This window comes from Artibeus jamaicensis, unplaced genomic scaffold, assembly GCF_021234435.1.
Source record: "Artibeus jamaicensis isolate MK-2021 breed Jamaican fruit bat unplaced genomic scaffold, CSHL_Jam_final contig_2259, whole genome shotgun sequence".
Lineage (NCBI taxonomy): Eukaryota > Metazoa > Chordata > Mammalia > Chiroptera > Phyllostomidae > Artibeus > Artibeus jamaicensis.
Window position 1 is genome coordinate 1,744,123 of NW_026521468.1, and position 23,546 is coordinate 1,767,668.

At 50.5% G+C, this 23,546-nt stretch overlaps 3 protein-coding genes across 4 annotated transcripts; 2 read left to right on the plus strand and 1 right to left on the minus strand.

Annotated features, from left to right (window-relative positions):
- The first annotated feature begins 1,900 nt into the window (after nt 1-1,900).
- RPL27 (ribosomal protein L27) lies at nt 1,901-4,207 on the plus strand. The gene is made up of 5 exons (XM_037148717.2): nt 1,901-1,992; nt 2,235-2,317; nt 3,233-3,402; nt 3,908-4,018; nt 4,118-4,207. Exons 2-5 carry the CDS (start codon nt 2,237-2,239, stop codon nt 4,164-4,166), a joined length of 411 nt encoding a protein of 136 aa, XP_037004612.1. The 5' UTR covers nt 1,901-1,992; nt 2,235-2,236; the 3' UTR covers nt 4,167-4,207.
- A 2,429-nt stretch (nt 4,208-6,636) lies between these two features.
- Nucleotides 6,637-16,181, plus strand: IFI35 (interferon induced protein 35). Of its 2 annotated transcripts, XM_037148668.2 has the most exons (8): nt 6,637-6,795; nt 9,868-10,095; nt 14,344-14,460; nt 14,841-14,988; nt 15,061-15,167; nt 15,270-15,459; nt 15,555-15,661; nt 15,879-16,181. In XM_037148668.2, the coding sequence occupies exons 3-8, from the start codon at nt 14,401-14,403 to the stop codon at nt 16,071-16,073; spliced, it is 807 nt and encodes a 268-aa protein (XP_037004563.2). In that variant the 5' UTR covers nt 6,637-6,795; nt 9,868-10,095; nt 14,344-14,400; the 3' UTR covers nt 16,074-16,181. The 2 variants fall into 2 exon arrangements, with proteins under 2 accessions (XP_037004563.2, XP_037004556.2); XM_037148661.2 differs by lacking the exon at nt 9,868-10,095.
- A 152-nt stretch (nt 16,182-16,333) lies between these two features.
- VAT1 (vesicle amine transport 1) lies at nt 16,334-23,300 on the minus strand. Its single transcript, XM_037148648.2, has 6 exons — nt 22,816-23,300; nt 19,876-20,083; nt 19,309-19,479; nt 19,125-19,214; nt 18,085-18,326; nt 16,334-17,905 (listed from the first exon to the last, which is right to left on the minus strand). Exons 1-6 carry the CDS (start codon nt 23,221-23,223, stop codon nt 17,822-17,824), a joined length of 1,203 nt encoding a protein of 400 aa, XP_037004543.2. The 5' UTR covers nt 23,224-23,300; the 3' UTR covers nt 16,334-17,821.
- Nucleotides 23,301-23,546: the final 246 nt, after the last annotated feature.

The window sequence follows — 23,546 nt, forward strand, 5'->3', positions numbered from 1 at the left end:
TACTCGCAGCAGCCGGAGTAAAGACCCCAGGGCTCAGAAGAGCTTGCATTTCTGAGTAGTTGAGCTGGATGGAACCCAAGGGGTACAGGAAGGGTATGGAGGAGTCAGGATCTTACGCTTAAGGAAAGGAGTGTTCAAACTTTGGTACTAAGAGCCAACGAAGTGTTTCAGGCAGGTAAGTGGTGGACTTGAGAGCTGCATTTAGAGAAGCTCCTCAAAAATAAGATACACACATCATGTGGACCCGCTCCAGGCCTGAATTGGAATCTCTGGGTTAGAGATGCATCTGTGATAAGCACCCCAAGCAATTCTGACCCACATAAAAGTTTGGGGAGGGACTGGAGAAGAAAAAAAAAACAGGCTGGATCAGTTAGGGAGCAGTTAGGTTGAAAAGAAGAGGAAAAACACTTAAAAGACAAGGCAAAATTCACAGGGTTTAGTTACTGATTTGATGGGCAGAGTGTCTGTGAAAAGAATTAGGCAATTATAAGATTTCGGGGTTTGGTCTGTATTTCCAAGGGAGCAAGAGACAGAAGCAGATAAGAAGGCCAGGAGAAGACCACAGAAGTAGAAATGGACAGGGTAGTGTATGGTAGTGGGAAGGGCACTGGGTTGAGAATGGGGAGACCTTGCTGTGTGTGACCAATTCTGTGACTTTGGTGCTGTAGAACTGTTATCTTTTCGAGGACAAAATAGATGACCTCTCAGGTCCTTTCCAACTCTAAAATGTCATATTCCAAATTAAAGTAGCAAGTATTTTAACTGAATGTAGAAATATAAGTACATAATTAGGGTCAAAAACCATTGCAATGGTGTTCTGAGGGCTGCAGGGCGAAATTGGTCCCTGAAGAACCTCAAGAAGAGAACTGGTGAACCTGATCAGTCCCACATCTTGCCCAAGACCAATCTTACAGATTTTTCAATGTTGAGATGAGCAAACACTGTAAGATAGTTTCTTTTTCTTTTGCACTCAGAAGGCACCTAAAGAACCATCTAAAAAACACTCGCAGTAAATAGTAGAAATTCCATTTGAGAGCCAAATATATCTGAGTTCAATCCTAGATTTGACTCTGTTGATTAGGCTTATCCTCAGAAAAATAAATTATCCTTTCTGAATCTCAGTATCCTCATGTCTCAACAGGAAGAAAATATCCAAGAAGCAGAGTTGTGAGAATTAAATAGGCTGTCGACTTAACCAGCATAGAGTGGGTGCTCACTTCGGTAACAGGGTAAACAGGCTCAGAAGGACCGCCTGCGTCTGTGTCCCAGTTCCATCGCTTACTAGCTGTGGACTTTGGGCAAATTAATTTCCCTAAGCCACAGTTTCAACTTTAGCATGGAGATAATAGTACCCATCTCCTAGTGTTGTTAGGAGGATCAATGAAATAATATACGTAAAAAGATTAACTCGACTTAACACCAGGTAAGCAGCATCGTCCTTCTCCTCCACTGCTTATTCTAGCCTGGAGTGTCGAACATGACGGCACTGTTGCACTGTTGGGAACAATACTCTTGTTTGACTGATGTTCGTCTCTCCCTCCTTAGGCCTAATAACCGTTCACAGGTGGGCACTAAGAAATGTCCCATTTGGTTCCCTGACTCCTCCAGAGGAGGCAAGTAAATCTTAAACTGTGTCCCCTCCTAGCGCCACAGAAACGAACTACAACCAAGGGGGCGGCGGAGCCGCTGACTCAAAAGCCTGAGAGCATACATACTAGCCTTCCAAGCTCTTGCATCCGTACGCGAAAGACAGCACTGCTGGCTCTTTGCTACTGGTGGATCTGCTGATAAAGTTTGATTGAATAAATAAGAGGCCAGGACTTGCTTTCCCACAAGGGTTTCTTCCGCCAGCAACCCATAATCTGAACGACGCGCGTTAGGCGGATCGAAACTTACGAGGCAGCACCGGAAGTGAGATCACATCCCCGGGGTGAAAGGTTAGCGGAAGTGTGTTTCTTTCCTTTCTGCTCTAGGCCCTAGTGGCTGCTGTAGGTGAGTGGGGAGTAGGGGAGGGTCTTCCAATCTGCCGCCATCCGCGGGCGGGGGGTCGAGTTGTGGGACTTTGCCGAGTACGCTCTGTTCCTCGGTCTCTGGCGGCTTCGTAGAGGATCCTGTCCTGTGAGCAGGGCCCGCGGGGCCTGGGCCAAGACGGCAGTAAGCGCAGCCTAAAGCTCCGGCCCCGCACGCAGCTTGGGCTTGCGAATTTCTGAGTGGCTCCTTGTACCTCTCTGCAGAAATGGGCAAGTTTATGAAACCCGGGAAGGTGGTGCTGGTCCTGGCCGGACGCTACTCCGGACGCAAAGCGGTCATCGTGAAGGTACCAGCCGCGCGAGCCTGTGTGCTCGTGTTTCCCAGGAATCCGGCCGGTTTCGGAGGGCGGCGAGCTTGGAATGCAAAAACTAGTTTAGGACGTGAACCCTTGAGAATTGCGGGTAGAGGTGGGGACGAAGAGAGCTTTTGGAAGAGGAAAATGGAGAATAAAAACAGATGAGCTCCATTGGGCAAGGAAACTCGAAATAGCAATTATGGCCAACGTTTACTGAACGTTTGTTCGGTGCCTGGCACACTGACGGACAGGTGTCTTCGTGTCTATTCCTTGCCGGAACCATAGGGGGTTCGTTTAGAGAGATTCACTAACTCACCTGAGGTCAGGCAGGGAGTAAGTGCTGCAGCTGGAATTCGGGAAAAAGAGGAGAAATTGTTTCCACCCCGAATGGCCATTGAGCTTGTTTTTTGCCTTTCACGGTGTCCCTTCTGCCTGCGTCTTTCATCCTCCCGAAATGTCCTAGGCTCTGCCCACATGCAGTCTGTTTCTAGATGTTTGGGGGACACTGGCACTCGTGGTTCCTCTGCCCCCACCTGCTTGAGGCCGGTCTCTGGCGTAGACTGCCAGTTCGGGGACCCTGCCTCCACCCGCTTCCAGCAGTGCCGCCGTGGGGAAGGGCGTTTAGGATTGTAAAGACCTAAGAAGCAGTGCTTGGCGCAGAGCAAGCACTCCATAAATGTTAACTGTTGTTTTACATCTCTCACCTCCCGGGAGCCTTTCCAAGGTTCTCCCTGGTGGGCATGAATACCGCCCTCACCCTACCACTCTTCACTGTCTGCGAGGTGTGGTTTTCCTCTGTAAGGTAGTGGGTTCCCGGACCTGGGAGTGGGGGTGACCCTCCTAGGCGTGCCTGCAGGGCCTAGGTAGGCGCTGAACTGATAACAACTGTCAGTCTTGCTCTTTCAGAACATTGACGATGGCACGTCAGACCGCCCTTACAGCCACGCTCTGGTGGCTGGAATTGACCGCTATCCCCGCAAAGTGACAGCAGCCATGGGCAAGAAGAAAATCGCCAAGAGGTCTAAGATCAAGTCTTTTGTAAAAGTTTATAACTACAATCACCTCATGCCCACAAGGTGAGCATTTCAGGGATGGGAATAAAAGTGTGTGTTTGTTTACCCCCCTCTCTGCCTTACTGAGTAAGGAGACAGCGTTGCAACCATCTAGTGTGGGGGAAATTCTAAATCTTGAGTAAAGATCCATTTCCCTTGTTTCCATCCACAGTAAATACAGGCATGGGGCCTGGCTTGCAGAACTTGGCCAGGACTGCAGTGAGATAGAGAACTAGCCACCCACCACACAAAGTACACTTGTGTTAAAGTGACAGTTCTTAGCTAGAAACTGAGTAGTTGGGAAAATTGAGAATGGAGCGAGAACTTTTTCAGTGGCTTAAGTCTATATAAATGAGTCTGTTGACATTGGAGATTTTCCAAAACTGTCATCAGGACTTCGGGATGGCTTTTAATTTCTGCTCTTATGGAGTCAGATCCTGGCACCCCAGTGTCCCAGGAGGACTTGGGTGACTGTGTAAAGGCCCTGGTAGCACATGAGCTGATCCTACCTCCCCACCACTGCCTCCAGATACTCTGTGGATATCCCCTTGGACAAAACTGTCGTCAACAAGGACATCTTCAGAGACCCTGCTCTGAAACGCAAGGCCCGACGGGAGGCCAAGGTCAAGTTCGAAGAGAGGTAAGTTAGGGTTTGGTGGGGGGGTATGGTGTCAGTAACTCCCGTGAAGGGGATTTTGTCTCTTTATTCTTCTCATTGGTGACCTCTTTTCCTCTCTAGGTACAAGACCGGCAAGAACAAATGGTTCTTCCAGAAGCTGCGGTTTTAAATCTTTTTTGTTTCTGTCATTAAAAAAAATCAAAAAAAGGATCCCTGTGTCTGCCTGTTGCACGTATTATTACTCTGGGAAAGGAGAACGTCATAAGATGAAGCAGGAGGGAGTGAGGGGCTGTGGGAAAGTACAGAAATATAAAAGCTAAATCTGCCGGTGGGGTCGTCAGCCCGAGCACTAGTCCGAATCTCTCGAAGGGTCAAGTGTGATCTACTACACTGCTTCCTGGAAGGGTCCCTGCTGACACATTGACGTGCAGAGCTTTTCCACCATCCCTGGCTTCAGCTCATACCTAGAGAACCTGAGCCACCTGCCACCACAACCAGTTTTGACAACCAAAGGCCCCTCTGAGCGGGTGGACACGGGCTACCTGGGGTCGAGAACTAACCTGAGGTTCTCAAACCTTGCACTGGTGCTTTGACAAGCCAGAGTCCCTCCCTGTGGTTTAGATTTAGGTGGAGAATCTCTAGCTCATTCTCTGGTAACACTGGTTCTCCAATGAGGACCATATGGAGGGGAGCGGAGGCCCAGAGCAGCTGTTCCTAGTGGGACCGGGCACAGGTCCCCTAACATCCTGGCTGGCAGAGACTGGCAATGCTAGGAAAGTATGATTCGAGGGGCATGGGACACTTGGGACCCTGTTTTACAGATGAAATAGGCTCTCCAGCTGAGCTGGTTCTAAGTCACTAGAAACTAGGATCCAGGGGCCTGCTGGCCAAGCCTGAGGCACTCGGCACACTTCTACCTGGGGTGGGGAACCGTGAGAAAAAGGCTCAATAAGTTACTTTTGGTGTAAAAACCCTGGACTAGGTGATTTGGCTCCTCGCCTTTAACTATTGGGCATTTCTTACTGAGGCAACTCCTGTTAGGTTGTTTACTCAGTCACAAATGGAAAGGAATTCAAACTCCATTGACCAAAAGTTCAAATTCTTGCCCTGGCTGGTGTGGCTCAGTGGATTGAATGCAGGCCTGCAAACCAAAAGGTCACCAGTTCAATTCCTGGTCAGGGTATGTGTGAGGGTTGTAAGCCAGGTCCCCAGTTGGGGGTGGGCAATGTGTATCTCACACACTGATATTTCTTTCCTCTCTCCCTTCCCATCTCTTAAAAAAAGTCTCACTGCCTCAAAGCGCAAGTTCAAATGTCCAACCAGGGTTGGATACATGCTTCACTTTCTATAATGTGACATTGGGCAGATGTTTATAGTAATGTGCTTCAGAAGTTTAGAGTCTCATCTGTAAAATCAGTGAAGTAGAACTAAGAGGGGTTGTTTTAAAGATTAAATTTAGTCTTTGGGACCATGTGAGAGGCAACCACACACTGATGTTTTCCTCTCTCCCTCCTTTCCCCTCTATAAATAAAATTTTTTAAAGAAAATTTAAGAAATAGCCCTGGCTGGTGTAGCTCAGTGGATTGAGTGCAGGCCTGCGAACCAAAGGATTGCTGTTCAATTCCCAGTCAGGGCACATGCCTGAGTTGCAGGCCAATTCTCAGCAGGGGGTGCACAAGAGGCAACCATACATTGATATTTCCCTCTCTCCCCTTCCCCTCTAAAGATAAATTAAAAAATCTTTTTAAAAAATTTAAAAAGCTTCTCAGATAAGATCAAATTCAAGGAGTTCATCATCACCAAGCCCTTATATGAAATGTTAAAGGGACTTACCTAAGAAAAAGAAGTTAAAAAAACATGAACAGTGAAAGGACAGCAAACTCACAGTTATTAACAACCACATCTAAAACAAAAGCAAACTAAAAGGACAGCTAGATCAGGAGTGGAAACAGAAATGAAGATCTCAAGGAGGGTTAGCAACAGGGGAGTGGGAGGAGGAGAAGGGCGGAGAAGGTACAGAAAATAAGTAGCATAGACAGTAGATAGAAAATAGATGGGGGAGGCAAGAATAGTGTGGGAAATACAGAATCTAAAGAACTCGAGACACATGGTCATAAACTAAAGGGGGGGTAATGGTGGGGACAGGGGGTAGGGTGGAGGGGAATGAAGGGGGGAATAGAACAACTGTAATGGCATAATCAATAAAAAAATAAATTTAAAAATTTAAAAAAATTAAAAGAAATAAAGATTGAGTTTAATTCATGCAAAGCAGAACCAGTACTGGGCACTAAACCGCTCTCAAAAAATTAGGTAGGACAGCTTCATGAACTTGATGGAGATCTGTTCTGGTTGCATTTGTCATTCAATTATTTCATCAGTGTCTACATGTGCCTGGCAGGATTCTGGGCTCTAAGGAAATAAGAAAGCAGACAAAATTCTACCGATGGCCTGCTGCTGGGATCTACAGGATATGAATGGTTGATTGGGGCCGGAATTCAGTTTGCATTTCGAAAGGTAGCTTCCGCTGAGGCTCCCAGCTGAGCGAAGTCGACCTCGAGACCAGAAAGGCTCCTCCTAGGGGTGGGGAAAAACCAGTTGGGGGCGTGTGAACACGAAAGGGCAGGAATTTATCAGAAATGAAAGTGGAAGCAAAGAGCCTGCAGGCAGAGCCATTCGAACTGCATCTCAGAAGGTAGACGCGAGACTTTAGTCTGGTGGATTCTGCCACTTTGTTTCCAGCTCAGAAGACACGGCTCTGCCAACCAGATCCCAGACCCATGTCAGTGACTGAAGATGATGTAAGTGAGGAGGACAGTGTTGGGGGTCGGGAGAAGCAGAGGAGCCCTCCTCTTGGCAGGGCTGGGTGGTCAGTCCACCTGCTAGAGCTGCCGAAAGTCGAGGGAGAAACCTGGCTGGGTTTTCCGCTCCCTTGCGGAGTTAGTCCCCGACCCATTGCCTCAAAGACAGTTCTATAACCTGCACTTCGGAAGCTGATGAATTCCTTGTGTGAATGCATTTTCTGGAGAGAGAATTCATAGTTTTCATTAGATACTCAAAAGAACTCTGTGTCCTATAATTTTAAGAATTGTAGGCCCTGGGTGGGTCGCTTAGTCGGTTAGAGCTTTAACCCAAAACGCCAGGGTTTCAGGTTCAGTCCTCACTTGGGGTACATACAAGAGGCAACCAATGAACGCACAGGTGGGTGGAGCAACAAATGGACGTTTCTCTATGCGGGATCAATAAATTTTTTAAAATCTTTTTTAGAAAAAACAAAATGATAAATCCATGAATGCATAAATAAGTGGAACAACAAATTGATATTTCTCTCTAAAAATCAATAAAAAATAAATAAAAGAATCACTCTAATGATAATTCTAAACAGTTAAGAAATGCTCACGTTCTTATGTCCTGAGATCTTCCCCAACAAATTCTGCCCCTCCTTGCATCTCAGCCTTGTGCCCTCCCCCAGCTCAGAGGAAGAAGTGTACCTCCTCTGAGAACTAACCTCCCCTGCCTGTTATGCCACCATTTCCTGGCCTCTGGACGCCGGACTCATGCAGACCCAGCTCTGGAAGGACTGGTCCCTGGTCTGGCCTGTTCATCCTCAGAGCCTCGCACAGTCCCAGGCATGCATAGACACTCAATAAACAGCTGTTGGATGAATGAATCTCATCCCCTCTCCAGTTTTGTTCATCTTTCCTTCCCTGATAGCACCCTGTTACAAATACACTGATCTCTCACCTAGAAATGTTTCATTTGCCCTTTTAACTGTAGTACGAAAGACTACAGGCTCTAGAGCCAGCCACCTGGTTCCAAATTCTGGTTCCGGCAACTGTGTGGCCCTAGATGAATTATTAGTCACTCTAAAGCTCTCATCTAAGCCTCATTTCCTTATCTATAGGATGAGAATTATAGCCCTGGCCAGGTGGCTCTGTTGGCTGAAGCATCATCTCATACATCAAAAAGTCAGTGGTTTAATCCCCGATAAGGGCACATATGTAGGTTGCAGGTTTGATCTGTGGCCAGGGTGCACAGGGAAACAACCAATCAATGTTTCTCTCTCTTTATTTCTCTCTCTTCCCCTCTCTCTCTCACACAAATAAATAAACATATCCTCAGTTGAAGATTTTAAAAATGTTTAAAAAATGAGTTCTAGCAAAGCTTCCTTATAAGAATACTTACCTACCTGCGAGAATTAAACTAGATAATCCATAAATTAATACAGTAAAAACGCTGCTTGGCGCATACAAAGCACTAAATACATGTTCGTTATTGTTAATATTATCACTACCCTTTTCAGAACCCTGTTCCCCAGGACCATCTTTTTTTTTTTTTTTTTAATTTTTATTTTAGAGAGAGGGGAAGGGAGGGAGAAGGAGAGGAGAGAAACATTGAGCAGTTGCCTCTTGCACTCCGCCAGTTGGGGACCTGACCCACAACCCAGGCGTGTGTCCTAACCGGGTACCTTTCATTTCGCAGGCTGGCACTCAATCCACCGAACCACACCTGCCCCCCAGGGGGCAGGACCACCCTGATCCACCCCACCTCAGGCTACCTGTCTGCTAACACCCCTTTACAGGGCCTTTCTGTATTAAACAGAAAGAAGAAGAGTGGGTTTGGAAAACTGTTTTTTTGTTTTAGTCACACTAAATTCATTATTGAAAGACAACCTTTATTAATAACATCTTGGTGTCTGTCTTCCCAGAGTTTTTATGCATTAATAAATATTCTTATGAATTTAAAGTTATTTTTTATTTTTTTAAAGATTTTACTTATTTACTTTTTATAGAGAGGGGGAAAGGGAGGAGAGGGAGAGAACCATCAGTGTGCAAGACACATTGATCAGTTGCCTCTCCCACACCCCCTACTGGGGAACCTTGCCAGCAACCCAGGCATGTGCCCTGATTGGGAATCGAACTGGTGACCTTTTGGTTCACAGATCAGCACTCAATCCACTGAGCCACACCAGCCAGGGCTGAACTAAGACTTTTTAAATGGACAGACTAGGCATCCTACTCTACATACAGTTTTATATTTTGCTCCTCTGTCTGATTGTGGGCATTTTTCCATGCCACTAAATGTTTTTCATTGATATCTTTTCATTGCTATGTAGTATTTTATATTTATTTGGCTATTCCTCTGTGGTTGGACATGTTCTCTTTTTTTTTGTAAACAAAGCTACAATAATAAGAATTTTTGTACATGAACTTCTGACCATTTCCTTATGATAAGCAGAGTTTGTTGGGGTTTTTTTTCCTCAGTCTCAATGGTCTTTTTTCTCATTCTTCATCTTAGTCGGCCTGTTGACAGCACTTGGCCCAGTTGCTAGCTCCTCCTCCTCTTTGAAATCTCTCTTCATTCTTCACATGTCTCCTCTCGGGTTTCTTTAGCAACTCCTCTGCATTCTTCTTGGCTGGTTCTTTCTTGTTCCCCTGACCTCTTGGTGTTGGGTGCCCCAGAAATCAGCCCTTGGACCTCTTTTTCTGTCTACACCCACACCCCTGCTGCTCTCGTTTAGTTTTATGACTTTAAACCTCTCTGCATAGATACTTCCCACATTTACCCTCCCAGCCTGAACCTCTTCCCTGAATGCTAGATTGGTAGGAGAAGCTGCCACTATATGTCTTGACTGAGATGTTGAACAGGCACTTCACTGAACATGTGCAAAATAACCCCCTAACTTTCTATCCCAAACCTCTTCGACCCACAGTCTCTCCCATCTCAGCGAATGGCCCTTCTTCCCTCCAGTTTCCAAAAAATGCTCAGGTCCAAAAGCTTAAGAGTCATCCCAGACTCTTCTCTCTCTTCCACACCCTATTTCCGATCTATCAGCAATTACAGTCTATCTTGACTTTTTTTTTTTTATATAGACTCTTTACTACCCCTCACTACCTCCACTGCTACCACCTGGTCACTAACATCACTCACCTGGACACTGCAACGGCCCCCTAAGTGATCTCCCTACCTGCCTGGACCAGTTGCCCACACCAGTCTGTTGACGTTAACAGCCAAGGAATCATGGGAACACTTAAGCCTGCCTATGGCTTCCCACGTCACATCAAGTAGAAGGCCCTGTGTGATCCCACCCCGTTTTCTCTGTGAGTTCATTTCCAACCCCTCTCCCTCACTCTCTCAGATCCAGCCACACTGCCCTCCCTGCTATCCCCCCAATACACCTAACAAACTCCCACCTCAGGGCCTTTGCACTTGCTGTTCCATCTGCATGGTACTCCCCCCACATTTACACATGGCTTGCTCCCCCTCCTCCTTCAAGTATATGCTGAGCTATCTCAGTGAGGCCTGTTCTTATCACCCCACTCAAAACTGTCCTCCAACATTCTCTGTCTTCCCTTCCCTGCTTTGTTTTTATCCATAGCATTTATCATAAACATAATACACATTTTACTTAGTTATTCTGCTTATTGTCTGGCTCACGCCCTAGAATGTAAACTCCACAAGGAATGTTCATTTGTTTTGCTCACTTCTGTGGCCCCAGAGCCTAGGACAGGACCTGGCAAATGACGGATGTGAACCGTTGAATGAATGAGTGAGTAAGCGGGTGAACCGTGAGCCAGGGGCCTCCTGGGGGCCCTCTCCTCTCAGCTCCGTTTCGCCCCTCCCCAGGCCTGGCCCTGGCGCTGCTCATCTCCGACCACCTGACCATGTCTTCTGTTTCTTCTCTGCATTCCCTCCTGACCCCTGACCCCTGACCCCGTCGCCTGGAAGAGCACGCTTTTAAGGCTCTTTTCCTCAGAGGGCTCTTCCATCCTCTTGGCTTCGACCATGCTGTTCCAACCCAGGGTCCTACCCATCAAGTCTTGTCCCTACCCTGTGACTTCAGTAGCCTTGGGTTTGACTAACCTTGGCCCATTAGTCAACCTTGATGCATCTCAGGTTCCTCGTCCATAAAACGGAGTTTATCAAAATAGAAAACACGTGACATAGCACGCACGCACCAGGTGCTACTTCCAAACAAAATTAAATACAGGTGGAAACAGCTATTCTGCTCGTTTTATAGGTGAGGAAACCAAGGCACAGAGAGGTTAAAAAAAATTGCAGTAGTAACAGGAGCTGATGTAAACCCCCGCGGGCTGGGCCCAGTTTGTGCTCCTAACCATTGTGCTAAACTGCCTCCTAACACTCCCACGATGAGATGAGCGTGGATAGCCTGAAATTTTACCTTACACGGTAATGAGGGTCTAAACTCAGCAACTACGGCCGAAGAATGAATGTGTGCAGTTGAAAGTAACCTTACATCATGGCCTTAACCCAAAGGCATCCAGAACTGACAGTCTCTCAGTGAGCTCAGTGTAGAGTGGACTGCAGTTTGTTTCAGCTGAGCTTCAGATGGACAGTGGCTTGCATTTAGAGACCATGCTATCTTGTTGTGTAAATAAATAGCCTGTATAGTTGAATTCAAGTGACTACAATTGGCCTGTGTTGTCGTTAAGAGGGTCCTGGAAGAGACAAGTGTCAGTTGGGAGTTGGAGAAGGGAGGCAGTTGTGTGATAGTTAAATGACCTGGTGCCCACCTCTGCCCTGCACTTAGCAGGCCTGGCTCTTTCTTGGCCCGCTGCGTCAGTGGCGTTTACCACACTCGGGGATGCCAAGGTCTGCCACCTGGCATCGTCTGTCCCGGTCATTCCCCTCTGTCTCCTTAATGCAGACACCCACAGAGTTGGGAGGCTTTATCTCATGAAGCGGACTCACCCACATGCTCCTTTGTGCCTCCTGAGGGAGCCCCAGGTCAGCTCCTGTCGGGTCAGTGGAAACTGGAGATGGGGAGCGCGCGCTTGCGTCCCTCACTCCACAGCTCCCTGCCCCAGTTCCCTCTGGGCCTCGTCTCAACAGCACATCCTGCACCTCACTCCTCCTTTCGGAAATCTCCCCTACTCCCCATTTCCTGCTGGTATTACATCTAAACTCTCCGGATTGAATTTTTCTGTAAAATACTCTATCTATGAAGCTACTATATATTTTTATTAAGCCACTCATTAAATAGCATTGCCAACTACCAGATTTCCAATTATGTGTCATTAGATCACGATTTAAAGCCCGCCCTGACTGGTGTGGCTCAGCGGGTTGGGCATCATCCTGTGAACCGCACAAGGTTGCTGGTTTGATTCCATCAGGGCACATATCTGGGTTGCAGGGGGGGGGGGGGGGGGGGGGCACATGCGAGATCCAATCAGTGGTTCTTTTGCACATCAATGTTTCTCTCCTTCTCTTTCTCCCTCCCTTCCCTTCTCTCTGAAAATAAATAAATAAAATATTTTAATAAAAAAAGATTTAAAGTAGGAGTAAAAAGGTTAGACTGTGGACTGAATCCAGCTCACTAATATATTTCATTTTTCATATATTTTTTTAAACGTGGAGCCATATTTTTCAAATAAAAGTCCAGATTTCCGGTTTTCCTTAAAAACCAGAAGATAAGGGACACTGGGACCTCATTCCCACGTAGAAAATCTCAGGTAGAGCTAAGAGGTTGCCACTTTAGCAGGGACATGCTCTCCCAGGTCAGAGTGCCCACCACTCCCTACCACCCTACCCTGGCTCCCTCCACTGGCTGATGTCACCTGATTGGCCCTTAAAGGTATCACGTGTGCAATCCCTTGTTTACAGAAATGTAAAGAATGCGGTACATTTCTCACGAGTCATAAACCAGCATTATTCAAGCCCTAGTTTTTCTCTGCTTAAAACAAAGTGAATTCACTGAATGTCTTCAATGCCCTCTGTTATATGTTTCCATCCTATTATTTATTCACTTCATTCATTCAACACACATTTGCCCAAAGCTTGTTTTGTGCCAGGGACTCTACAGAGCACTGGCGACACAGAGAGGACCAGGACAGAGGCCTGTCTCCCTAAGTGAGTTCACACGTAGACTCTGGGTTGACCTTATTTACCAGGCTTCCCAACTGCAGGGTGAACTCTGCCAGCTAATGTCTGCTCCAACCCACAAACAAAGGTGCATTTATCCGCATCCTTGGTGTCGTTCCCCGGCCCATGTTGTCAGTGCTGGTTGTCAGCGCTCACTCTCGCTCTCTCTCTCTCCCTGCTGCAAATCACTCCCATCCTGAAAGGCTGCGTGGAACAACGGAAAGGGTGGCCGTTAAGGGACAAGCTGGGAGGTGTGGGGTAAATTGCTCCCCAACTCTGGGTTTCATTTCTTCATTGTAGAGAACAAATTTGCAGCAAGGAGCCAGACTGCTTAGGATTGAATTACTTCTGGCAAGTCACTTAACCTCTCTGAGTTTCGGTTTCCTCATCTGTAAAATAAGGATAAGAGGGTATTTATCCTATAGGGTTGTTGGAAGAACTGAATGATATAACCCATATAAATGGCTTAGCACAGGTGTGTTCCCTCTTGGGAGCACGCATGCGCCTTTCTGTCCCTCTGTTCTTCACCTCTGGGTGTTACTTTTGCCCTTCTCTCTCCTGAGCTCCATGGCCTTAATTCGGCCTCTGTAACTTGTTTCCTGAGTCTATGCCACCCAGCCAGCTCACTCCTACTGCATCTATAGCTTTCTAAATAAAGTTTCTCCTATAATTCAAAAAAAAATTTAAAGATTTTATTTATGTATTTTTAGAGAGAGGGGAAGGGAGAAAGAAAGAAAGGAAGAGAAACAGAGATGTATGATCAATCCGCCGCCTCTTGCACACCCACCACGAGGGTCCTGGCCCACAACCCAGGCACATGCCCTGACCAGGAACTGAACCAGTGACCTTTTGGTTCATAGGCTGGCACTCAATCCACTGAGCCACACCAGTCAGGGCCGGAAAAAAATTTCTAATAAAAAAAAAATGGCTTAGCACAATGCAGGACATGCTAGTGCTTAATCCATGTTAGCTAATAGTATTATGACATCTCGCAATTCTAAGCACTCGCTGCTCCTCCAGAGGCCTCACTGGCTGAATTAACCCCTTTGTGACCGTCCCTCTTCCCATCTCCCGCTGTCCTCCACAACCAGTTGTGTGACTGTGCACAGTCTTGGGCAGTTTTGCACAGGCCTGTAGGCTAGGCCCTTCCCATGTGTCCTGTGTCAGTGTCCAGGACCTCACAGCAAGAGCTCCATCAGTGTGTTAAACTCTAGGTCTCCATAACAAACCATGTCTACACCATGGCTGCTACAAAGGCTCCCGCCCTTCAGAGGGTGGCTGAGGCCACCAAATTCTGAGTCAGGCGGACCAGGACCAGCTCAGGGCCCAGTAAAGGGGTTGGGTTGTTCTTGGGCTGAGCATCAACTCTGATCCTGGAGTATCCAGAAGAGGCACCCCCATCCCTGGGCTCATTCATTGTCCAGGAAGGCCAATGGATATTTGGTTGTTCCCCTCTCCTTTGATAGGCAGCCTACAGAGGGAGTCTATTCTACACCATCCAGAAGGAGCAGACCAGACTAAAGATGAAGCTGCAGCAGCTGCTGAAGCTGAAGGAGGAGCTCCGGAACAGCCCCCAAAACAAGGTAAGCTGGGAGAAGGGGTGTAGCCTGGTAGAAAAAGCTGAAAAATTCTTAGTTTCGTTCCTGGCTTGGCCACTTCTTGCTGTGTGACTTTGAGTATGTTACTTGAACTCTCTGAATCTGTTTCTTCATCTGTAAAGTGGAGCTGCCTCCCTCACAGCCTTGTGCAAAGACAAACTAAGATCTTGTATACAAAGTGCCAGAACAGGCTTGACCTGCTTTCATCCGCTCACTTATCCAGCTCTTCCCTTGCACCCAGTAAATGTATTCACCCCTTATACTAGTATCAGTCACATGGAACTGGAAATGCTTTCTTCCTTGGAGGCAGTGGGGAACTCTCACACCCTTGAAGGCTGCATTGGCCTCCCCTCCCCCATCTCCAGGTCCCATTCCCAAAGCCTGAAGTCTCCCTGGTGTTCCGAAGACACACTCAGCAGGGCAGGGAGATGCCCACGTCTCTGATTTCCAACCTGAAGATCTGCTACCCTCTGCCTGGGGGCTCAGCTCTGGTCACCTTCGATGACCCCAGTGGTGAGCTCTCTGGGAAGCACTGGGAGGGAGGTGGGGAGGCTTCTCAGTTCTGATCCTGCTCCTTCCACCCAGTGGCCGAACAGGTGCTACAGCTAAAGGAGCATAAGATCGACCTGGAACAGTGCCGGCTGCGGGTGCAGGTCCAGCCCTTGGAGCTGCCCATGGTGACAGCCATCCAGGTGACCGAATGGCAGAGTCCTGGGACATGCAGGGGGTGACATGCACCTGGGTACTGAGGAGTAGGGGTGTGCCTAGGACCATTCCTACTTGTGTATTCCTAGGTGTCCAGCCAGATGAGTAGCCAGAGGGTGCTGGTCAGCGGGTTTCCTCCTGGGCTCAAGCTGAGCGAGGAGGAGCTGCTTGACAAGCTGGAGATCTTCTTCGGCAAGACCAAGAATGGGGGTGGAGACGTGGAAACTCGGGAACTGCTGCATGGTGGGGTCGTCGTGCTGGGGTTTGCTAAGGATGAAGGTAAGGGCCCTACCAGGGAGATTACAGCAGATGCGTCAGGCCCTGGAGGAAGAAGGCCCTTGATGCTAAAGGTCTACCCCTTCCTGTCCCTGCAGTGGCCCAGAACCTGTGCCGGATTGGCCAGTTCACAGTGCCACTGGCTGGGCAGCAGCTCCCTCTGAAAGTCTCTCCCTACATTACTGGAGAGATTCAGAAGGCAGAGGTAAGTCGGAAGGTGGAGTTTGGGCCATGCGACCTGCCTGCCTGCCAGCAGCTTGCCCAGAGAAGAATATGAGCCCCCCAAACCCCACTGACCTACCAACTGCCAGCCCTCCAGGCTTCCTGCCCCACCCTATGCTCCCATGGGCATTGCTTGCTCCCCTCTGTCCCTGGCCCCTGACCCTCAGGAGCCTTTGCTCATCTCCCAACTCCTCTTCCAGGTCAGGTCCCAGCCAGTGCCCCAGTCAGTGCTGGTACTCAACATTCCCGATGTCCTGGAAGGCCCAGAGCTGCATGACCTCCTGGAGATCCACTTCCAGAAACCCACCCGTGGGGGAGGGGAGGTGGAGGCCCTGACAGTCGTGCCCCCGGGACAGCGAAGACTGGCGCTCTTCACTGCTGTGGAGTCAGGCTAGGAGCCTGCCCTCCTCAGACTGGGCTGGGGCAGGGGGGCACCAGTCAACAGTGGGCAGGGACTCCGGGTTGCGAAATGCAGCCCCAGAACAGTAAAAGTCTCTGCATGGTATGATCTTCTTCCTCATTTTATTTCATGAAAGGAAACTTGATTTGGACATGGAAGGGGGCTGCGGGGGGAAAAGGGCAGAAACCCTAACTCTCCACCATCAGCACCGGTCTTTCATCAGCTCACCTTCCCCTCCACTCTTAAAAGGCAGCATCCAGGAACAAACAGGGTTTGGCTTTTATTGACACAAACACAAAGGCAGCTTCGGTAACGGGGTGGGGTACACAGAAGCAGAAGTCGCACTTCACATCATGTAGGCCTCACTTAGACAATGAAGAGGCTGAGCCCTCCCCACCACCTCCCATTGGCAATGGCTGGGGCAGTAACCCTTCTTAATTCCAGCTTAGAGAGCAGAGGGAGTGACACCCCTACCCGAGAAGTCCCCGCTTTGGTTCTAGCGGCCCAGGTCCTAACCCCGCACCCACATCCTGCAGTTTCACTCCCCTGCTCCATTTCCCCACCCATGTAAACAAAGTTTGGGGCTGAGTTGGAAAAGGTGCCTCCCTGCTCCAAGAAGGCAGGGGGTGGGGAGCCTCCCGCGACCGAATGGGGATGTGCTTTAATTTTTGCTTTGGTCCCAGAACAAAAAATAGCATTGCCTCCCAGGGCTCTGGCGGTAAATGCCACACTTATCAGCAAGACTGAGAAAACTTCCCCGCCTCTTTCTCTTCAACTACTGATAGAGAAATGACAGCCTCAGAGACAGACAGGACATGGCACAGAACCCAGGAGGCGAGGGGCTGCCCCCTCCCTGCCCCCAACCCCCGACCCTGGCACACACACAGATTTTTGGCAGTGTCGTGGGACTGGGGAGCAGCAAAACCCCAGCTCCACCCGAACAAGAAAGGCACTGGGGAGTACCGGGGTGGAGAAGGAGGTGTTAGACAGGGACCCCCTACACACACAAGCACAGGTTTTCCATTGCTAAGGCACTGAGAACAAATCCAAAGAACTCAGTGAAGGCGGGGGGCTCTGCATCCCTCCCTGGGGGAGCAGGTGTGATTCCTGCCCTCGTTGTAAGAGGCAACCTTGGTTAAGAGTGGCAGCAAACCTGGAGGTGGAAGAAGCCCAATTGTGCTTAAGAAGTTGGGGACAAGAGGACGAGGCCGTGCAATGAGGCAAGGGGGTCACAGGTGGGCACTGGTCGGCCTGGGGTTGAAGGGACAGTAGGGCGAAACAGGGACATGCTGGACTCACACAGATTGGCCCCATATCCTGAGCTGACATTTCAATTCTTTGGGGAGGCAGTGGGGCGGGGGCGGGAGAGGAGGGGGAGGCGGAAGCACGCAGAACAGGACGGGAAGGGATTGGCTAGCCTTGGCACGAAAGCAGCACAACAGGCCCGGGGAAAGGGTGGGGGCAGGAAGCAGCCGGTCTCCCTCTGACCCTCCCTGTCCCCTTGGCAGGGCCCAGACATCCAAGTGGTCACTTCCCACTCTCTTCAGAAGGCAGGAAGGAGGGAGGGGGCAGCCTTGGTTACAGAGAAAGAGTAGGGCAGGGGAGAGGTCATCACCACGGGGACCTTGGGGCGAGAGAGCAGAGCATTACGACACACGACGAAATTCAGAGGGTCTGGCGGTCCACGTAAATGGCTTCCCAGCTTCTCTCTTCCCGGGTCCCAAGATTTCCCCCAGCCCCGCCCTAGTTCTCTTTCTCTGGCCCAGGTACCAAAAGGACTTTGCCCACATTTTTCTTCTCCTGCATCTGCTTCATGGCATCCGCCACCTGAAGAAGAAGACAAGACCCTGCTCCCAGTGCTATCCAGCACCCCTCCCCCCGTCCCGAGAGCCAGCCTAAAGGAGGAGGCTCTCCTCCTCCTCCCAGGACCCCCACCCCTAGGACCCCAGCCTCCCAGAGCCCTGCCCAGGCCCTCTCAGCACAGCCACCACAGCCGAGACACTCACCTTTTCGAAGGGCCACACAGAGTCAATGTGGGGTTTGATGCGGCCCTGGTTGTACAGAGCCAGGAGGCGGGCCACCACACCATTGACCAGCTCCACCTCGCCGTCCAGGTAGCCCAGGTGGAAGCCACACACCGCCCGGTTGGCCGGCAGCAGCTGCAGGGCCGTCACGCTGAACTGGTTCCACCACGTGCGTGCCAGGGCCATCAGGTTCCGCTTGGGGCCTGTCAGCAGGTTGGCCATTCCTGAGAGACAAGGAGGGGCGGCCCGTGAATCCAGGTGCCAGGCACATCCCTGCGTGTCTGGATGCATGTTCGTCAGCCCCCGAGGGGCCCCTTACAACCATCCGCACCGTGTCGGGGAGTGCCAGGGTAACCCCCCGCCTGCAGGCAACCGGGCCCAACAAGACTCCAGCTAACTTGAAAGTGGTCCTAATCTTTACATATTTATTTTCATGTATGTAAAATAGATATTTGACATTTTTTTCTATTACGGTTTATATTCAATATTATTTTGTATTCGTTTCAGATGTATGAAACTCATTTTTAAAATGGAAATGCAGCTTGCCCAAGAAGCCCAGGAGGGTGAGACAGAGGAAGGCAGACCAGGTGATACTGCATTGGGAATAATCCCCAAACAGGAGCCCAGAAAGAACACAGAATTTACTATGGTTCACATGAAAGGTTGTGAAGGAAAATGACAGCGATCTGAATGCAACGTCCAGGCTGCCAACCTCCCTTTATTAGAAGATTTTATTTATTTGTTTGTTTGTTTGTTTGTTTGTTTATTTATTTATTTATTTTAGAGAGGGGAGGGAAGGGAGGGAAACATCAATGTGTGGTTGCCTCTGGCACACCCCCTGCCGGGGGCCTGGCCCACAATCCAGGCGTGTGACCTAGCCTAGGAATTGAACCTGCGACCCTTTGGTTCACCGGCCCATGCTCAATCCACTGAGCCACACCAGCCAGGGCCAGGCTGCCCCTTTTTCACCCACAAGCCCTGCTTCCCCGAACTCCCCCTCTTCCTCCCTGCCACTGACTCACCGTAGGTGATCAATTTGCCCATGGGTTTGAGGAGGTTGTAGCCCTTGGCAGTATCTGACCCACCCAGAGGGTCCATGACAATGTCCACACCTGTCACGGAATAAGGGGGCCCAAGAACAGCATTAGAATCCCCTAGTCTGGAAACCCCCTCTCTGGCCCATGCCATCCCCTGCCCTGACCCCACCTTTGGGGGAGATCTTCTTGATCTCATCCACATAGTCTGTCGTGTGGTAGTCAATGGGGTGTGTGACTCCATTCTCCTTCAGCACCTCGTGCTTGCTGGCCGAGGCCGTTCCGAACACCGTCACATTCTCCACCGTCCGGCACAGCTGCAGGGCAGCCAAACCCACACCCCCTGCAATGAGACATTTCATAAGGAAGGGCTACCGAGTCCCCCAGCCACCACTCTCCAGTCTTGCCTCTCAAGAACTGAGCCCGTCACCCTCATTTTGCCTGGGTTCACTTGGAGGCTTTCTGCCCTCATCTTATGTCCAATTTCTGTGGTTGAGAATTGGGGGAAGGGTGGCTGACTCGGAAGGGGCTCTGGGTGAGGGCACGTTGCTATGGATAGCACACCAGCCTGGACCTGGTGCCTGAATGTTACCACAGCAACAATACTGCAGAGGCCTTGGCGCCATAGGCCAAGGCAGCCCCTGTTCCCATGACAACAGACCAGACATGCTGCAGAGAAGGGGCCTAGAAGAACATCCCGGAGGGGTAAGGAGCAGGGCTAAGGGAAGGGGCCCGTTACCTGCAGCCATGTGTACCAAGACGCTGTGGCCAGGCCGCAGGTTGCCAAAATCAAAGAGGACCATGTATGCTGTGATGTAATTGACCAGCAAGGCTGCAGCTTCCTCAAAGGTCATGGCCTCAGGCATCAGGAAGGTCTGGGCCGAGGAAAGAGTCACCTCCTCCTGCCACATGCCCGACCGGTTCAACACCATCACCCGGTCCCCTACCTTGAAGAATGAAAGAGGAACGTGATTCGGTCACTCATTCATTCACCCACTGGCAGTTTATGATTTTGTTACGTACAAGGCCCTCTTCCTAGGAATGAAGTAGCAGAAGAAGCAGCAGCAGCAATAAAGGTATAACTTACCTTTATTGAGTGCTTACCAAGGTCCAGGCCCTACTGTAAGTGCTTCACATATAAACATTTAATCCTCACACCAGCTCTTTGAGGTAGATACTATCCTTAACTCCACCTAACAGATCTTAGACTTCACTATTGTGTAAGGTCCCTGCTATGAGAAGCTTACAGTTAGGGCGTAGATGTATTGTTAAAGAGATCAAACTGCTTCTGTTAAAAAAAAAAAAAAAGGCCCCACTATTTACTGGTGATGTGACTTTGGCCAAATAAATAATTACTTAACTTTTTTGAGCCCCAGTTTTCCTATCTGTAAAATAGGGCAGATGTGAGGGTTAAACAACAAAAAATCATTTAGTGACTTTTTTTTGGCCAAATGTGGGCCACATAGTAGATACTTAGTAGTGTCAGCTAATAATAATGACAATAATAAAGACAGGAACAGTAGCTAGGAGGGGAGGTCACCAATCCAGTAACTGAAGGAAGAGGGAGAATGTGATCAGGGCCAAGTCTCAGCACAGGTAAAGATCTCAGAGGAGTTAGGGCTGGGTGTGGTCACCTCAGGCAAAGTGTCTGAGTCAGCTCTGGGGGCCCACTTTCACCCCGAGGTGGGGGGAGGGACAAGGAGAGCCACATCACCCCTCCCACCAGGAAAAGGTATTTTCCTCCCTCTTAGCCACCTGCAGGAGAGCCCCCTTTCAGGAAGAAAGAGGGCAAAGAAAACAGAACCCTTGTCTGGGCATTCTCAGGGGAAAAGAAGGCCTCTCCCCGCTCTCTGAAGAGTTGTTCTGGGACAACCCAGGTCTGTCTTAGTCCCTGCCAGGAATGATGGGAATTCTGTATATTAATTAGACTTGGGATCTGCAGGGAAGGAGGCTGGGACTCCCACACACATCCTTTTTCATGTCCTCAAGGCCTCGCATTCCATCAATGAGGAGGACTGAGGGCAGGCTGGGATCTTTCCCTCATCCCAGCCTGCCCTGATCTGCGATGAGGTTGCGGGGAATGGAAGCAGTCCACCCCAAGACTCAAGGCTAACAGATTCCGAAGTCACCCTGAAGGACTGGGAAAAGTGCAGTGGTCAGATCGGGTGGTAGCCAGTCACAGACCTGGCCCAGAACTGGGCTCCCCGCTTACCCAGACTAAATGTCCACCCCTCAGCCCATCACAGAGCAGGGTCAGCCCTGATATCAGGAGGCAGGGCGGGCTCTCCCCACAGAATGCGGCCTCTTACAATCAGATTCTTGCCTTGGACAGGATATCCTGTATTTACCAAGTGGAAAGTGTGGGGAGGGGAGTTAGGTGGGTGGCCTTCAGCATCAGCATGACCTATGACTCCCCTCCACTGAAAAAAAAAAATTCCTTGTAGCACCTTCTCAAGAGTGGATTACTTAGAAATCACTGGAAAGGGTGGGGCCACAGCTGAATGCTTCCCTTTAAAGAAGAGATGTCTGCATGCACAATAAACCCAAGAATTCCAGCTCTGGGATCTAGGACTGGCAGGTCTGGCAAGAGAACGCTGCGGCACCTGAGAGGCCTCTCTTGCAGGGCCCTAAACAAACGACGTGCAAAGGCTCACCCCAGATCTCTGAAAAAGTTGGTCATTTGGAACTCTCAGGTGTCCAGGGTTGTAGCCAAGATCAATGATAAACGAAAAGGAGAAAGAGACCGGCAGAGCTGGGCCAACCTGCTGCCGGTGCCACACCTCCCACCCCAGTCCAAATGGGCACCGCAGAGGTTTCTGAGGGTCCTCCACAAGGAAGGGGGAGGCAGGTATTGCCCACCCGGCCGTGTTCCCAGGGCAGCCATGAGGGTCGTGACTTGGTGGCTGAGTCATGGAGTAGAAGAGATTGCAATCACCGGAGACAGAGTCCAAAACAAAGATCCAGAGACCCAATCTCGACTCTGTCCCTCTACCTCACCCCGGCCACCACCAAAATCAGACTGGCAGCCTAAGGCCAAGTGGACCGGTGGTGGCAGGCTCCCTCTATTCCATGATGGGAGTGCCTCATTCTTTTGGCCCCGCTCTGGGAGGGGCCGTCTCACACACCCACAGACCACGGGGCTGCATGTGACTTAGGGTTCTGGCACAGCCACGTGCCCCCGCCCAACTCCGACTACACAGCTCCTCCAGCTCCCTTGAGGAACGAGGCACCAACCGTCATTTAGGGTCACAGACCACAATTACCCGGGGAGTGTTTGGTTGGCAGGGGTACAGGTGTGCTGTCGTAGGGGATTGAGCGTGGGGAGCCGGGGTGGTGGTGGTGGGGGGGGTGGAAGGTCATTGCGCGCATGCGCGTGGGCGCCTTATTGTTTTCCCCCCACACACCCACTACCTCCACTGCCGCTTCTGGGCGGCGGCCACAGTTAAAAATGGTTGGGAAGGGGACGATAATTCCGTCTCCACCCTCCCACCCGCAAATACAGATTCAGTTCTCCACTAGCCTCAGAACCCAGGCTCCTTTCTCACTACTCCTTCCATGCTGGTCTACCCAGTCCGGGTCCGTGCCAGTTTCCCCTGCCCTGCCACACCCCCGGCGCCCGCCCACTCCTGCCGCACCACCCAGTGGCCCGCGCAGTCCTGCTTTGGGCTGGTCCGCTCACCTTACGGTCATCGACTCCCTCGCCCACCGCGATCACGACTCCTGCTCCCTCCATGCCCGGGGTAAGGGGCAGAGGCGGCAGCCGGTCATACAGCCCCTGCCGGGCCATAAGGTCTGCAAAGTTGAGCCCACAGGCCCGGACGCGCAGCGTCAATTGGCCGGGGCCAGGGGCCGGGGGCGCGGCCGGCCGGCTCTGTAGCTTCACCTTGTCGTAGCCGCCGAAGCCAGTGAGCACTAGGCAGCGCAGCGGGGGCTGCGAAGGAGCGGCGGCCCCCTCCGAGGCCGTAGGTGGCTGGGCGTCGCCAGCTGCTTCGGCATCCGGGGGCTGGGAAGACGAATCTTCCGCAGACCCTGCCTCGGCTGTCGCCACAACAGTGGCCACCTCTGCTACCTCTCTCTCCGCGGACATGGCTGGGACTCCGGACCTTCGCTCACAGCTGGACCGAGTGTGCACAGCTGCGGAGGGCGGGGCGCGCGCCGAGAGGAGCTGCGGCTGCGGACTCAGAGCCGTAGGGCGGGGGGCGGGCTCGGGGGCGGGGCCTCGCGCGGCCCCTTAAAGGGCCAGGGCCACAGTACCGGTGCTGCGGGCACGAGAAAAGTGGAGATGAGGGTTGACTGCGGACAAATACATGCGAGGGCATTCGTGGAGTCATGTAGATCGCGATTTAATTCACTTACTCATTCATAATAACTCTTATGCAATTTAAAAAGATGTTAAGGAGCAGTCTGAAG